Genomic DNA, 17,281 nt, shown 5'->3' on the forward strand with positions numbered 1-17,281 from the left:
AAGAATTCTCCTTGGTTCCTTGTTTGGGTGCCACTGTGTGTTTTACTGGGACCCTGATGGGCAGGTAGGACAATCACCAGCTCAGGAAACAGCTTAGGAGTGAGGGCCCAGTCCTGCCCCCACTGCAGCTTGGGGACTGCTGAGACTCCAGGTTGGGATGCAGGTGTCAGAGAAGGTGGATTTGACCTCTTCTAGGTAGGGCTTCCCTATCATGCTCTAGGTAGCCCCTCCACATCTTTTGTTGCAGGAAAACCTGCTTGCACTGGGAAGCCCACATTCTGGGCACACGTATTGGGTGCCCAGATGGTGCCTGTGTGTACAAAAACCCAGCACACTAACAGGACCTGCAGACACATGGATAAATATTTTGCCTTTTTTCATAGGCAATATTTGACTCTTTCAGATTTAATTGCTGTCAAAACCTGGATGTTAAAATCTCCAATGCAAAGCAAACAGTGAAGGCCTCCAGCAGGCTGTTCCTGCTGTCCCAGGGAGGTCCTCTGGCTGCCACCATCACCTGTTTCCTAGTTGCTTGTTTTTATGGAAGGTTATGTGGCCTCTGTCCACTTTGGCTCTTGAGCTGCAGGTGTAGGGGCTCAGGGAGCTGGCTCTAACTTGCTGGGAACCTGTGACAACTTGTTGAGTTTATGTTGAGGCTGAGAGAGCCTGACCTTAGCTAAGAAATCGAGAACTTTTCTCAGACACAATGACAGGTACCAATCTGGCCATCACCAGTGAAATCTGGTTTTGTGCTCCAGGGCTTAGTCCAGGGAATGTTTTATTTGATCTTGAAATGGTTGCATGTAGGATGGTGGCTATCTATATGGCACTGTTTTGGAAATTAGATAAAGAAGTTCCCTCTGGCAAAGGCAGAGCCAACCTTTGCCTTATCAGGGTGCAAGGCTTGGCAAAGAGCAGCAGCTGGATTTCAGCACCCAAGTATTCAGGAAATGCCCTTGTGCAGACACAGCCTGCCCAACTGAACCTGTCCCAGGCAGTTGGTGGTAGGATTCTTATTACAGCCTCCTCCTCTTGCTTATTTCTTTTCTGCAGTCCCCCACCCTTTTCTTCCCCCAAACCACTGACCTAGTTGCCCCTTTGATTACATTTGCTCAGTTCAGTGAGTCACTGTGCTGAGCAATCATCTCCTTTCACTGATTACCTTCTATTTGCTTCAATTATTTCACCTACATGTAATAAAAACAGTTGGCTTTTTTGCTACCATGGTCTTACCAAGGCCATCTCATATTATTCATGCCTTCATTTGGAGCGTCTGGTGTAGGTGCTTACCTTGTTGTGTTGGGGGCTGGGAGAAAAGATAAATGAATAAGACAACGTCTCTGCCCTTGAGAAACTCATAATCTAGTGGGGGAGCGAGGTGTGTAAACAGATAAATCACAGCCCACTGGTGCATTGGGTGCATGAGGAGGAGGCACAGGGGAGCAGGAGGGGAAAGAAGGGTGAGTGCCTCTGCTGGGGCCTGCTGGGCCCCTCCTAGATGCAAGGAAGGCTTTCTGGAGCTGCCATTTGCACCCCTTCTGAGGACGATCAGCATCCCTAGGGAGAAGAGGTAAAGGGATGTGTGTGGGACACTAGGCTGCAGTGGGAAGGTCCCCCAGGAGCAGCTTGGGGGTGGGAATGCTGGGGCCAGAGGGGAGCTGGAGTGGAGCTTGGGGGCTTTGTGCCTGAGGAGTGTGGGGTTTCTTCCTGTGTGCACAAAGTCCAGGGAGGCCTCTGAGCAGAGGATGGCTCCAGAATGGGAGGTTCTTGTTGAACAACCCTGGGCTCCAATCCTGGCATGATCACTTAATCTTCTTAAGTGGAACTCGCTCATTTTAAAAAGAGAGATGGTGATAATGGCAACTCTGTCATGTAGTCTCCTGGGTGGTGGGACAAATATGGTCCCAGGAATGGGGCCCAGGGGTGTTGGGAATGCTGATTCCTGCAGCTCTCAGGGAATCTGGACAGGAGCTTCCTTGTCTGTTTATTCCAGAGTGTCTTCTAAATATCCTATCTGTGAGCTTCATGACATGTGTAATGTTGGGAACCACTGGCCTAGAAAGCAGGTGGTAATTTTCTCCTACTTATAAGTTCCTACCAAATGTGGTTGTTTATTGAGATAGGTCACTGTGGTCACCTATCACTTAATGGTGGAGACCCATTCTGAGAAATCTATCGTTAGGTAATTTTGTTACTGTGTGAACGTGGTAGCATGTACTTTTACAGATGAAGATGGCTGTGACATCAGCAGGGGATGTCATCTTAGGGGACCTCCATCATATATTCAGCCTGGCTTTGAAGTACCATTATAATGCACATATTAGGACAACTACCATGGAGGAAGTGGGGACTGAAAGGAGACATTAGACTCCAGGAACATTACTGGAGTACTACTGACAGAATTTGGTGACCAGTGGATGTCAGCAAGTGGAGGCATCATTAGGGAGGAGCAGGAGGAGGCATTGGGATGCTCCTGTAGCCTAGATGCCAGTGATGCTATCCATGGAATTTGTGATGGAATTAGTGTGCAGGGGTGAGGGGTTAGTCTGAGTGTAGGAAGTGGAGATTATTCTAGATAATTCTTCAAGTTTGGCAAGTCAAGGAAACAGGATGACAGGATGAAGGTGAGAGAGGAGGTGTGCTGGGACCCTCGAGAGGCTTGCAGGAGGTTTGTGGGCTAAGGGGACAGACATAGGGAGTATGAAAAACTAAAAACAGAGGAAAAGAGTGCACACTGCCTTTTCAAATCTTTGCCTGTTTGGTAAAAGTCTGTCTGTTCCATTTGAGGCATGTCCACCAATAACTGGAAACCGGGAAGTTGGCCAGATATGATTTACAATAAGGCATTGGTTTCATGAGGCACTGTATAAATTATTGCACTCCACCCATTGTCAGGTTCCCTGCTGAGAGTGGACTGGGGTGGGGATCGGGGTGGGTCAAACAATTCAATCAGGTGCCACCTGTTATAAATTGAAAATCAGTGGGGTGCAAAATGGATTACCACCAAAATCCATTCAGGTGCAAAACCAAATTTTAAAACCCCTAACCTTTAAAAATTATTCTTTCCTGATTCTTTACAATGCCCTGACACTGAGTTTTAATATTCTTTAGTTATAAGCAATTGTCAATAGCAATACTTGCAGGAGACCAAAGGTAACAAGAGAGGACCTCCGAATCAGGCCTTCCTCTTGGAGTTTGCAAAGGTGGGGAAGTTTTGAATTGATACATTGGTAATTCTGTTAGATTCTCCAAGGCAGCAGTTCTCAAACTTTGACACATAACAGAATCAGCTGGAAGGCTTAATAAAACCTAACTGGGCTTTACCTTGGAGTTTTTGGCTTTGAGATGTCAGACTGGGCCCGAGAAGTTGCCTGTCTCGCAGTTTCTTGGGGAAACACTTCGAGGCCACACTTTGAGAATCTCTGCCCTACAATAATAATTTGACTGGCAAAGTCTATTTTGATTTAATAATAATATACTGGACTGGGTGTTGAGTTAAAGTGCCACAATTTTGTCCAGGAAGCCTGAGGAGATACAAATTGACTTGAGTACTCTTTAGTCAGAAGTGAGAGGACTTCTGGACACTGCAAAGAGAAAAGGGAAGAAATTTCCTATAACCCCATCCCTGTGCAGAAGGCTGAAATGCAGCACTTCTGCTAAAAGAGCAGGTGCTATTATGAAGGCCAAGGCTGGTTTCTCCTGGTTCCTGGGTGGAGACTGTTAAAGATTTTTGATGGCAAATCTCAGTTTGTGTGTTGGTTTTATTAGGAAGGTCAGAAAAATAAGGGTACCTCCCCCTTTAAAAGATAGCTTCTAAGAGCCTAAATGTTGGCTCTTTTTCACCGCTGCATAATCTCAGAGATATATTTTTCAAAATTAATCAAAGATCGTTGATTGTGGTTCGATTCTCTTCCTTTTTGGAGCCAGTGTAGCCATCTTATTTAAACTAGGTGTCACCAAGCCCGGTATGAAACAAGTCAGTTTCTCCAGGCAAAATAGATCCCAGAGCTACTCTTTGTGACACAACTGTAATGTCATTAACATTTGGGTCCCTCTCTTTTTTCAGGAGAAATCGAGCGATGCACGTACATCAAGTACCACTACTCCTCAGCAACTATCCCCAGAAACCTCACATTTAACATCACGAAGACTATCCGGCAGGACGAGTGGCACGCCCTGCGTAAGTACACCTCAGCCTCTTTGGCTGTGATTGTGTGTGATGTCACCTCTGGATGGCTTGGGGGACTGGATACTCTGCCTTCTGGGATCTGTGCACAGTCTCAGGACACTGTACTGGTCAGAATTTCCTCAGCTTTGATTGGATTATAGATTTACGGGGTTTACTTCTAAAAAAACCCAGCCACACTCAAAGGAAAACTAACGATCTTATTGTATTGTCCTGCTATACGTTTAAGGTTTCACCTACCCAAATGAACTTGCTCGTGGGATTTAACTCCAGCATGTTGCCCGGTTGCTAGGAATATTATCATGGCAACCTGCTAGTGCCTCATGTTGTCATTTGCAAAAGGAGCTGGTGGTTGCTGGTGGCATAACTTTGGGGATTTGCACGTGGGTGGGCACGAAACAACTACAAATCTCCAGTGATGGGCTTCAGGCCTTGGCTTACCCATGGTTGCTTAGCACAGATCAGATTCTATAGTCGAGCCTATTGGTTAGGGAATTTCTTCACCATGGAGAGTTAAATTACGATAAAGGGCGAGGCTGGCTATTTTATGCTTTTTGGCCGTGGGGATCCACTGTCTGTGGCAGATGCACCCTCCTTTTTGCTGGCACAGATCTTCTTGCTGACTCTTTTGTGACTAAGCAACCCGTCACGTCTCTTGCAGTGGTCAAGTGTTCTTTTTCTTCTCTTTTCTTTCTTTTTTTCTTTTTTTTTTTTAAACTCAACAACCTAAAGTGAAGGTTCAGTTTACATTTAAAGGCAAAGGAATGTTTTATTTTTTCTTCATATCAGGAATCCCGTAAGTGATACATTTGAAGAAAGCAGCTTTTTGGGCTGGAACATCTTTCTTTAGTGTGGCCTAGTTTTGTTTGTATGTGTGGGGTCCACCTTTTTGGTTTAACTTTCACTATCCATAGCATGGTGTGGAGAGTGGGAAGGGGTGAGAGGCAAAAAAATTAAACAAAATAGAACAGTTATTCACTGGTTTCAGGGAAAACTTTGGATATCCAAATGATTGTTACCCAGTACTTCTCTGGCCTGCAGTGATAGAGCAGGTGCCAGCAGACTGCTTCCCCCGCAAGCTGTAGCCATTGCTGTGGGCACCAGCACATAGGGACAGAGAGCTTAAAGAGTACTCCTGTGTGCCAGACACTGAGCTAAATGTGCCACATCCTTATTTAACTCTAATGTGAGATTTGCCTTACAGATCCTAATAATTGAGGTTATTAATTTCTTTATGGAGGTAGACATGTAAGGACCCAAATATATAAATAAATGAAAATATTTGCTTATTTCCCACAATATATTGGTCCAGCATAGTCACTCAATAGGAGCCTAAAAGAGATCTTCAAAATATGTAATTCCTGTTAATTTGCCACTTAGCTTGAACAGATTATGGGATTCCTAATGGGATTCGGAATCTAAGAAGGAAGAAGTTATGGACATCGAAGTTTCAATTCAGATGAACTCAGTTTAACCAAAGCTACTGAGTTTCTGTAACTGCCAGGCATGGTGGATACCAAGGCCCCCAGGAGCTCTTTTAAGGCATTTGAGTTGAGGGGTGGAGAAGTTTGGGGGTGGAGAGGCATTCACAAAGCAAATAATTATAAGGCAATGAGGTAATTACAACATAGGAAAATTGCTTCAAGCAATTAAGATAGTTTGTGGAATTTTCCGCAAGGAGAATTATTTTGGTGTAAATTGCACAGATACACTTCAAGGGAAACCTGGTAGAACTCTTCTGGCTGTACACTCTGTAGATGTCTGGAATGCAAGGAGCTCACCCATTGGGGTGTCACTGAAAACATGTCACATAGCAGCAACAAAGACAGGCTTGTGGGGAGGGCCCTCTCTGAGCCCTGTATGCCTCCAGGAAGCTCATTCTCCAACTGTAGTGCTGCTGGGTCCTGAAAAATCTAATGTGTAGCTTATGCTTTGAATTGGGGTGCTAACAAGTCTATTTTTAACTGATAAAAGCCACCAGAACGGTTGATCTATGTAAAGGTCTCTGGCACATAGTGTTGGGTAAATTGATGCTACTCTTTGGTGAAGAATTCATCTGCCTCTTTCCCGAGTCACCTAATGGGCTATTAAACTGGCAGAGAGCATTTGCCATGGCTGAATTTCATGAAAGCTGTTTTGAGCTAGAGGGCAGGTGGATATCGGAAACTGGTACTAAGTGTGATTGGGAAAGTTGCATGACAAGGAAGGACAGTAAGTGTCCATGTTAATTTTCAAAGGTCAAATGTTCATAACATTAGGAGGGAAGTGGGCATAGAAACCCCTACTGACATAAAGTGGCATCAGTTAAAGATGAGCAGACTCTTTTATCAAGCATTGAAAGTGAAATAAAATAATCCAAGTCTGATTTCTTTGCTTGTTTTGAGAGTTCTGCATGCTTTCATATCTGAGATCAAATGAATAAATTCATTTTGATATTAGGTTAGTTATCATTTTATAATTTGACCATAATATCTTACTTTCTGTAATTTTTCTCAGTAGATTAATTTTCGCCCAAGGAAAGCAGTCTGAGTTTGTCTTTTGTGAAACAACTTCTGGCAAGTATTCAGACTTTGGTTCACCTCAGTTTGTATTCTTGTATTTCATCAGGAATTTACATGCAATCTGATCATCAACCATTGTTGTGGAGAAAATGTTTTCAAATAGGAAAATGCACGACTTAGTTTATAACTGTTGTGGTTTTTTTGGAAAGTTAAGCCCACTAATGGGAGGCTCGCTTGCAGAGCTGTGAGCCCTTGCGCCCCCTAGCCTGGTGAAAGCAGGTGAAACCACCTGTGCACCATGAGGCTCGCAGATCTAAATATACATGTTAAGCTCCAGAGGCAGCAGAGGCCAAAGATCAAACCGGTATGGATGCGGTGAGTAGAAGGTGGCCTTTGTGCCGAGTTCTCAGGATGAGTTGAGGACAGGCGTGGCTGGCAATCCTGGAGAGACATTGTGGGAGCCTGTTCCTTTTTCCTACCCTAGAAGAAGGCAGGAACCCAACCTGAGCTAGGATTCTGTCCTCAATACAACTGTCCTGTCCACTGCTGCCTTCCCTTGGTCCTAGTAACCCATGTGGGTGGCAGGGGTGGGACAGGCGCCTCTGTGGGCTCCTCACTGAGATCCTCCTTCTGTCTCCAGGGCTGGAGGAGGGCAGGAGTGTCACTGGCCAGCAGAGAGAGCACAGGCAGCCTTGGGAGGTGAACTTGGAAAGGGCCCTGTTTGGATGGCTTGTCTGGTTTAATGCTTTGTACGCGACAGAAGCTGATTACCAGTAGCTGGAGTGGCCTGGGGAGCTGGGTGGCACTGTAGGGCATTTTCAGCAGCACTGTTCCCTCCTCTGACTAAAACCTTTGCCCCCAGGCTTTTCACAGCTCATGTGTCAGTCTGAGGTGGTCGCACTTGTTTGGAGAACTCTGCATCCTCAAGCAACCCCGAGAGCACCAGAGGCCATTCTGTTACCATGGCCCTGCCAGCCCGCCCTGGCTGCCTGATCCCAGTCGTTGGCCTCCTAGCCTCCCTCACGTGTCTGGCAGGACCATGGTAACATAGTCTGCCAGAAGCTGTGGGGCTGACACCTGTAGGGAAGATGTGCGAGGGGACCTTCTTCACCCTATCTCCTGATCTGCTTGGCAGGGAGGTAGCTGTGGCCAAATTTTCAGGTTGGGTCTCTGGGACTCACTGTCACTGTGTTTATGAACTCAGATTTTCTCATTCTACTTGGCCTGCGTAAGATGGAGGTTTGAGCTCACAGTTGATTGCTGCTGGATGTGAGAATCTCAGAGCTGAGGCTCCACTTTGATGCAATCAGATCTTCTCTGTTATCTTTTGAGAGGCTGTGAGCCAAGGAAGCTAGAGACTTTTTTTTGAAGCCTCTGTCAAGACTGAGGGTTCAGCTAATTAGATTGGATGTTCATTGGCACATTTCTAGCTGAGGGGGAGGGAGAGATGGGGGGAGGAAGGGAGACAGATAGAGATAGAGGGACAGAGACAGAGAGAGATAAAGAGAAAAAGAGAAAGAAAAAGAAGGAGAAAGAGAATGAGAAAGAGAAAGACAAAGACAAAGAGAAATATGCTTTCCTTTCCTGACTTCCTGCCCTGACAAGGTTCCCATGCTGGCTTGGATGGCAATTTCTGGAGCGGACCCTGCTGAGGTGCCCTGGACACAGAATAGGACCAAGTGGAGGAGCTGCCACTGTTCACAGCATGGGGGTCCCACATGCAGGGGTCATGTTACCAGTGGAGCAAAGAACATGGGTGCCGAGAAGCTACCCTGAAGCCAGGTGCAGGGATTGTAGTGAAAGTCAAGCCTAGTTAGAAGACAGGGGGAGAAGTGGGGGACAGGATGAGAAGTGGGGGACAGGGAAGGTGGAGATGGAGACAGACTTTGTGAATGAGTGAAGGTATTTTGGTGTATCCAAAGAGGGACAAGAAATCCCAGCCCTGGATATTTTTCCTGCTAGAGGTACCCGAAAACCTTTGCAGCTCCCGGAAGTTCTTCTCTGACTCTTGCCTGCAGGACAGCTCCGTCTTGGGGACCAGTCCCACCAAGCTTGTATGTAACAAGGAGCCCCATGAGTCTTGCTACTATTGGAGAACTCATACTCCATGAGTAACACACCTGGGTGGCCAAGCTCTACCTGGGCTCTCATCTGGTCACTCCGATGCCCTCTTCTTCACTCTTTCTCTTTCTAGAATTAGAGGGTCTTGCACTAAACCTTATCTCCCTAGTGCTGTTTAGACGCCTTCCAGTCACCCCAGGTCCTGCCTACTTCTTGGACCCAGATGTTCCTTGTCCCTCTCCCACTTGGATCAGCCCTGTGACCTTGGACTTCTGTGGGTTCTTTGCCACTGGAAAAGAGATGAGACAGATTTTTCTAGTGGACTGACCGGAGAGTTGCCAGCCCAGCCTGCTCATCTGTAGCCAGCTTCTCTGGTCTTTTTTCCCAGTCAGCCCTGAACATCTTGGCCTCCTGGTCCCTTTGCCCCAGCTGTCCCTGGTTGTGATCAGATGAATGTTGTAGACTTAAGGGCTTGGGACATAACTACCAGCAAGTACAATGGTATCCATTTCTTTGTTCACATCAGTGGTAACGCTGGTTGGAGGTGATCTGGGTTTATTCCCTGGAGTCCAGTCTGCATTGTTACAACTCCTTTGCAGATAAGGTAAGCCGGTCAGGAAGGGAGGGGCTGTCCAGAGAGCCCACCTCCATCTCAGGAGCCTGCGTAGAACTCAGAATCAAGGTCTGAACTCTGTCCTGCAGCTATTCTTTTCCTTCTGCTTTTGGCTGGTGTTATGTAAAACAGCCTAAGGAGGTAAACATCCAGGATCTCTGAATCTTTGGTCCCCTGAAGCATCAGCCATTTTCCTTCCCCTGCTTTCTTGCATTTGAGCCTAGCAGTGTGAATTTCTTGTGGCGAGCAGTCTGTTGGGACTGCCTCTTGCTTGCAAGATTGGCATCCATGGGGGTCATCAGTAGCAAGAAGCCATCCCGAGCTGGGAAAGCTTGGTAGCACAATACTCAACCAACACATCATCACCATGTGTTACCTGGTAACAGAAATTCTTTGCTCTTTGCAAACCATTCCACTTCTCCCTGGCCCAGCTCCTGCAGGAACACTGTAAACCTTGTGTGACACCCACAGCCTGCAGCCACAGGCTGCTCTGTGCCTGTCCTCCTAGAGTTCTTGCAGCATTACAGCAGCAAGCCAGGTAGAGAGCACAAACCCCTTAATGTGATAAACACATAGACCTGCCCTTGCAGCAGTAACTTACCTGGGGATATGTTCTCTCCTGTGTAGCTTTTCTTCCTGCCGACATTCACCTCTGCTGTGTCCCACTCTCTCAAGCTTCTGCTGGAGAATAGGTTCACTAATTAGAGGAACCTTTTGAGCTCAGGTATTAATACCTTGGATATTTTCTCTGGGCATTATCTTTTTAATTTTTCAGGTGACTCACTCAAAGAAAAGATGGGGAGGTGATTACAGAGAGATGGAGATGCTTTACACATGCAGCTGTTGATTGTACCTACTCAAATAGCTAGAGTGGCTAGATGAAAATGATTAAAATGAAGTGCACAAGGAGGAACATTTCTTTTTGAGATGGCCAATGAACAGGGAAGGAAGGAAGTATGCAGTAGGATACAGTATAATCTTTAGTATTAGAGGCATTCATGTACAGGAAAAAAAAAGCAAGGCTGGGCTGGTGTAATTGCAGTTTTCAAGCCACAATTCATCTGAGTGTGCAGGTCCAATTTTGTGCCAGGAATTAGTTAAAAACCTGGGCTGGAGGCATTCCCTCAGCTTCTACAGATCGGGAATTGCTTCTTCTGGTTGAGCCTGCTGATTTCGGTATCACCATGGAAAACTGGGCACAACCCCAAAGTCCTCTTTCATCCATTTGTTTATTGATTCATTCAGTATTCATGGAGTGCCTGTTCTGAGAAACCCCATGATAAGTGCTGGAGGGGATGCTAAAAGATATTCTTCTTTCTAAATTGGATGATATACAGTATTTCTACGTGTCAACTAGGCAAGGGATCAAACTGGTTGTGGCTTAATGTTTATTAATTGTCCAGAGAGTGAAGACTAATGTTGCTGACCTGTATACACTATGGGCTCTAACTTCCATATTCAAATCAGCAAGGATTCATTGTGGGGAGATAAAAGTAGGATGTAATATAAAACTACCATATCACAGAGGTATGACCTGTTTATTACAGTAAGGAAAAAGTGGGGGAGGTTTCTGATCTGCCTCAACTCTGCCCTCCAGGGATCTGTCCGCTCGCCAGTGCTGAAAAAGAAACAAGCGGGTTGGTGGTCCTTTGTAACAGAGCAATCAGAGCTCAGCATCCAGGCAAACTGCCCCAGTGAGAAGAGAGAGTACTAGGAGCTGAGTTTTTCAGCCAAGACTGCTCAGCAAAAGGAAATCTTGGTTAGGCAAGCATAGATATCTGGGTAGACAGACAACTGGCATCAAGGTAAGTCAGCAGATACGTGGATAGGAGGTGCTGCTTGGGGATTCAGGACTGCATGATTCAATTTTCAGGGACGAAGGTTGGCAAAGGAAATAAAGCCACAAGTTTGTGAGAAGTACAGAGTATCAGGGAGATAAAGTATGAAGAAAGAGAAACCAGTTATAGGGTACATAGGGCAAAAGTACTAACAAGGCAGGAGGATAGGTCCTGGATTTGGGATTGGCATTGTGAATACGAAGAGGGCAGAGAGGAAGTAACTGGAGACAGAGAGAGTGTAGTAGAAAAAAAACACAAGTTCTAGGTTGTCTTGGCAATGGTCTTATCACAGTCAAGACCAGTGGTACTAAATGTGATCTGTGACCCAGCAGCCCCATCAGCATGCAACTTGTTAATGAGGGGAATTCTCGGGCATTAGCCCACACATATTGAGTCAGAATCTCTAGCCAGGCAGCTGGAAACTTGTGTGATTCTTAACACCTTAAAGTTCAAGACTGAATCTTTGACTTGGAGGACTTTGATGTGAGCTTTTGTGTACTGACACAGCTCAGGCAGGAAGAGCAAGGGTGGGCTTTGGGTGAGAATTGAGAGAGACAGTGTTGCATTTCTCACATAGAAGCAGGACTTTCATTTGTGTGAAATTTATTGGTAGTTTTCATTCAGTTATAGCTTTGGAAATTTTCTTTTTATCTGTGTGACTCACTGTTAGTTGAATAAAACAGCATAGAAGAGGTGAGGTGTATTACCTTTTTGTGTCATATAGTTACTCATACTAGCATCTTGCCTCAAATCTCTGTCTTGTGTCACCAGCATACTTCCCTCATTCAGAATAGCCCCACCAAATGCAAGGGACATTGTACTGAGTTCTAGCTCTGCCGTTTTTTTAGGCGTAAGACCTTGGGCAAATGTTTAAGTGTTTTGAACACAGTACACTCACCAGTAAAATGCAGGTAGTAACATCTGCCTTGAGAGTTATTATATGATTCAAAGTGAACAAAATGATATTGGTAACTCTGCACAGTCCGATGGCATAGCACTAAGGTGTTATCATATTGGGGCACAGGACTGTCTCAGGCCCTAAATTTTCCATGGAGTCTGGGGGAAACATCTCTGACATGACATTTCATTGACGCAGGAGCTTTGCTGTTCCACTCTGTGCAACCTATGTGGGTGGTCTGGCTTGTACATGGCTGTGTGTGTTGGAGGATCTGTTGTGTGTCTGTTGTTTACACAGGTGTGTGGAGGGAGCCTGCCTCAGTTGTTTATAGTGTGGGAGTAGAAAGTGGCTGAGAGCTGTATTTGCTGGCAGCGGCATGGCATATTGTGAAAGGAGCTTCAGAGTAGAAAATCATCAGCGTTTGAGATCCTCAGTGGGATAGCAACAGCAGAAGCAGCCTTCTAATTTATCAGTCGTGTCCAGTAAGAACTCTGTTTAAACAATAACATGAGTCTCAGAAAGAAGATTTATGTACTGGGTGTCTAAAAAGTCACATTTGAGAGCTTTGAAGATAAACACAGTGTGAGTTGATACTGTGCAGAAGTGAACCAAAAATTTCTGTTGTAGCCCAGCCCTGCATTTTAGGAAACCTGGAGCCACCGATATGTGCTGTGAGCAGATCTCTTTTTAGAAGTGAAAACATACTCCAAAGAGAGAATCCTCTGAGGCTGTTGGGGGTATAGAGAATGGAGGGCTCAGGCAGAGGAAAACAGCTGCTGTCGGAGGGAGAGAGAAGCAGTGTGGGTGACATTGTGATACTGGGGGAAGCAGAGACCAGTGGGGAGCACAGGGTCTCCCAGAAAGACCACTAAGCACTGCTGAGGCCGTAGGCTCAAGTGCCATTGATCATGGAGTCAGTCAGTGACAGGCAGCATTGGCTTCTAGGAGGAGGGATTAGATTTCGGAGCTCATGCCTGAGAAGAGAGGCTGCATGAACTGACGAGTTTGGGCATGCGTCAGTACTGTCTTATGGTGGCGTTACCAGATGGAGCTAAGATGTTTGGGGCTAGGGGCTTCAATGGATGATTTTGCAGGCTGACCTTCTTCCTTATGTTATTTGCTATTTGCTATCTTTGTTGTCTTCCCCTGAAATTTAATTGTCATTTTAGCTTAGTGGCACAGTGCTTGTTTTGTCTCACTGTCTATGCAAGCTTATCTAAGAAGCCTTCTTTGCAAAGTTGATATGGAATACAATTCAGGCATTCTTAGATGCTTCAAAACCCAATTCTCCAATTAGTGCTGTCCAAAAGGATTTCCTGTAGTAATACAAATCTAAATTGGGTGGTAGCTACAACCCACATGTGCTATTAAGTATTGTAATATGACAACTTCAACCAAGAAACTGAATTTCAAGTGTTATGTGATATAAATTAATTTAAATTAAAGTAGTCACATGTCCAGTGGTTGCCACACAAGACAGAGCAGCTCCAAACAAACAATTATCCCATTTTTCATATAAGTTCTATTTCTAGATTATTCACTTTTGGTTCTGAACACACATACATTAAAAGCACAACGTTGGATGTTATCTGCATACCTGACCATTTTCAGGGAGTGTTAAATTTCATATCTAGATGTCTTCCCGAGCCTCCTGCATCCCAGGGTGGGCTTTGGGAGGTGAGTGGATTATGGGGGCTGATGCTTATTGTGGACTGGTCCCCTGATGAGTTTATAGCCAAGTGTGGTGTTGGGAGATGTAGCCTAGTGGGAGGAGGTGGCCACTGGGACGTGACCTGGAAGGCTGAATCTCCCTCCCTACTCCCGCCTTGATCTCTCTCTGCTCCCCCTGCCATGCCCTGAGCTGCTTCCCCTGTGCAGTGCCTTTCTGCTATGTCATCCTGCCTTGCATCCACCTGATTTTGGATTGAAACCTCTACAAAGTATGAACCAAAATAAACCTTTCCTTCTTTAAGTTGTGGATGTTGATTATTGTGTCTTAGTGATGAGACAGTAAATGAAGTAGGAAGATAGAACACATCTCTTTGAATTCTCCAGGTCCTTCCTTGTCATTCTGCCCCTGGGCTCCCAGAAGCCCCAATTCCAGTACTATATGGGGTGTTGCTAGAATTTTCAGCTGACCTAGGTCCGCCTCTCTAATCTAGGCGAGGCTGTCACAGGCTGAGTTTCTTAGAAATCAGCCTCAGTGTCTGGTCCATAGCAGGGAGAGGCCAGGTTGGGATGCAGGGGTAGGGACACACCTTGGAGGTCCAAGAATAGCCCTTCAGACTTTCCTGTGTTTGCTGAAATGACTGTGTCTTTATGCCTCCCACATTGGCCCTTCTAGAATGCGGGCCATGGCAGTGGGCATGTGGCTGTGTCTGGGTAATCCCTAAGGGGGCCTGTTGTTGACGGCTAGCAGCCTTCCCAGAACCTGAGCAGCAAGCCCTTCTGTAAGTGGAGGCTGGCACCATGCCTTCCATGCAGACATTTGTCTCAGCTAGTCAGTTTGCTGGAGACATAGCTGTGGCTTAGAAGGACCAGCACCTTCACTAAAGCTACGAGAAGAAGTAGAGAACTGGAAGCCAGGCTGCTGTGGCTGCCCAGTTCGTGGTCTTCACCTCACCCTAGGGAGCTCATCCACTCCTTTCCTTCCCTTCTCCAAAAGGATTGCTGTCTCCTAGTAGCATGAGGAGTCTACCTCCCCCTCAGAACCCAGGCTGGTCACTGCCTCCATCTTAGGGCTCTAGCATTTAAAAGAAGCAAAAGAAAGCTATTTATTTTCTACTTTTCTGTTTTTCTTTTTCATTCAATTACTGGTATCACAACAGGGTTTTTTCTATTGCTTTTCATTGTGAATGTACAGTATTTCATCTACATTATGAATTAAATAGGCTTTTGTGGACTAGCCTAAAAACCCAATCATCATTTATAACAGACATGACTTTTCTGGAAATGGGCTCTGAATTCTAAATAAGTGACTCACAAATGAGGTTTGAGAATAGCAGCCATTTTGAAACGGGATACTTTACTTTCTAGGTAGTTTTGCCTCTGAATGCCCCTCCCCCACCATTTGTCATTCTGAGGCCAGACGTCCAAATCTGATGTGCTCAGCCCCCACAGTAAAAGCCAGTTCCCTGTCCCTTGGTCTCAGTTCATGACAAGCTGCTGATACAAAATTAATGAGTGCCCCTTGGTGTATAGGCTTGGATGAAATCCTGAAACCCAACCAAGGGACATCGAGTGTCCTTGGTGCTAGGGAGCATGCAGTGTCAGGCCCCCGTCTCTGCTCACATTGGTTAAATGAGGCTAATTGTGTAACATTTCTCAGAGGCTCTTTGTTGGGCACCTGGCACCAAATTAGAAATGAACAGTGAGAGCTGTGTGTGTAAACTTCTGAAGCCGAGGGGCTGTTAAACACGGGTGTGGAGGTACCATGTTTGATATCAGCATCTACATTTGGCACCCCACCCCCTCATCCTGGAGCTTCCAGAGCCTGCATGGTCGCCAAGGAAACCAGGCAAAGCAGTTGTCCACCAGATCCCTGCCTGGAGCTCAGGGCATATCCTTCTGGGGGAACAGGCAGAGGAGACGGAAGGGGTCCTCCAGGCATTGTTCACAAGTGTAATGCTGACACTGTGTCCCTACAGGCAGCTCTGTACCAACACCTCTGCTATCCCTCACCCCAGCCTGGTCTAATCTGAGTGTCAGTCACATGCATGCTGCATGCCAGCTTCTTCCCATGCTATGTTGTCGTTTGTTCTTGCCCTCAAGGGAGGTTTTTATTTCTACAAAGTAAAAATCACTTCACATCAGAAGGAGGAGCGACCTCTGGTTATGGTTAAGGGTTGAGATTTAACTCTTTGCTTAGCTTAGCTGACCTAACAGAAATGCGCTGTTTAAAAAATTACCTACCTGCTTATTTCCTTGTGAAATCTAACTAGAGAGGCTGGAATTCTCAGTGTTTGTAAGTCCTGGTCAGTGTTCTGTCGCTCAGGCTAATGAGCAGTCCCTGGTGGTTCTTGAAATGACCTGTAAGGCCAGCCCTTTGCTCTTGGTGTTTACTGAGGGTCTGTGGCATGCATAGCATTGGAGGTAGAGGTGAAAGAGTCCAGGGAGGCCCTACTCTCCCAGAGAGCACAGAGAAGTGACACTGACTCAGGATGGTGGGGGACAAACACCACACCCCATTGGTGTCTCCCAGGGAAGGAAAGTGGATAGCAGGTCAGGAACAGTGACATTTGACATGGACTGAACACTCCAGTCATTTACTTGAGTAAAATGTAGAGTTCATTTATCATGTACCAGGAATGATTTCCAGCTTTGGATGGGGAAAGGGCAGTCCCTGCTCTCCTTAGAGCTTGTGTACGCATGTAATAACAAATGGCAGATACTGATCGCTTAACACATGCCAGCAGCCATGGCAAGTCCTGGACATGATTATTTACCTTGGACCCCACCTGTACTATGAATAAACGACCTATCTGAAAGATGAGGAAACTGAAGTTAACAACTCATTTGGGAGAGCCATGAGGTGTGAGTGATGAGACTTCATGATCCCTTAAGAAATTCATCTGTCAGCCAGGAATGGGATGGATGAAGAGACAGTCTGGACTCTGAGCAGCCTTCTGGGGTGTCGTAGGCCTGAGACAGTGGGTTTTGTTCAGCCTCTCAGTAGGGATATGTGCGATGATGCAATAGCATAAGGATGCGAGGTCACCAGCTAAGAAGTGGCTACGCTTTCATACGAGCTTTTGGGAGGCAGATGAGATATTGGAGCATGTGGATGGGGTCTGGGCAAGCTCATGCAGCTGTTCTCTAGCCTACTACCTGGGAGCACAGTGTCTCTAAGAACCACTGTCACCACGGGTATGGACATAACCCCTGGAAAACAAGCTTTCCTTAAAGCATCAAGAACAAACTGTTTTTGCTGGATTACATTTCTCTTTCCATACCCAGAAACTGTGTGTGTGTGTGTGTGTGTGTGTGTGTGTGAAAAGCTAATTCAACCTAGGCATTTGAATATGATTTGTCCCTTCTGTAGGTCATGGGGAAACTTAATTGTCTTTGTATGGAGTGCTGGAAGGTGAGAACTTTAAGGAGTAATTAGGTTTTTGAGAGGGATTAATGTCTTTCTCATGGTACTGCATTGGTTACCACAAGAGCACATTGGTTACCACAAGGTAA

The 17,281-nt window shown here is 45.9% G+C and overlaps 1 protein-coding gene across 2 annotated transcripts in view; it reads left to right on the plus strand.

The window, feature by feature from the left end:
• The window catches only part of Tmem178b (transmembrane protein 178B), a 398,102-nt gene that overhangs the window by 109,937 nt on the left and 270,884 nt on the right, over positions 1-17,281 (plus strand). For both annotated transcript variants that reach the window (XM_023567511.2, XM_063250614.1), the window contains exon 2: positions 4,067-4,180. In XM_023567511.2, coding sequence (XP_023423279.1) covers positions 4,067-4,180 — 114 coding nt within the window. The remainder of the gene's footprint in view (positions 1-4,066; positions 4,181-17,281) is intronic.

Source organism: Cavia porcellus, unplaced genomic scaffold (assembly GCF_034190915.1).
Source record: "Cavia porcellus strain 051 isolate PalLab524CR breed Dunkin Hartley unplaced genomic scaffold, mCavPor4.1 scaffold_6, whole genome shotgun sequence".
Taxonomy (NCBI): Eukaryota; Metazoa; Chordata; class Mammalia; order Rodentia; family Caviidae; genus Cavia; species Cavia porcellus.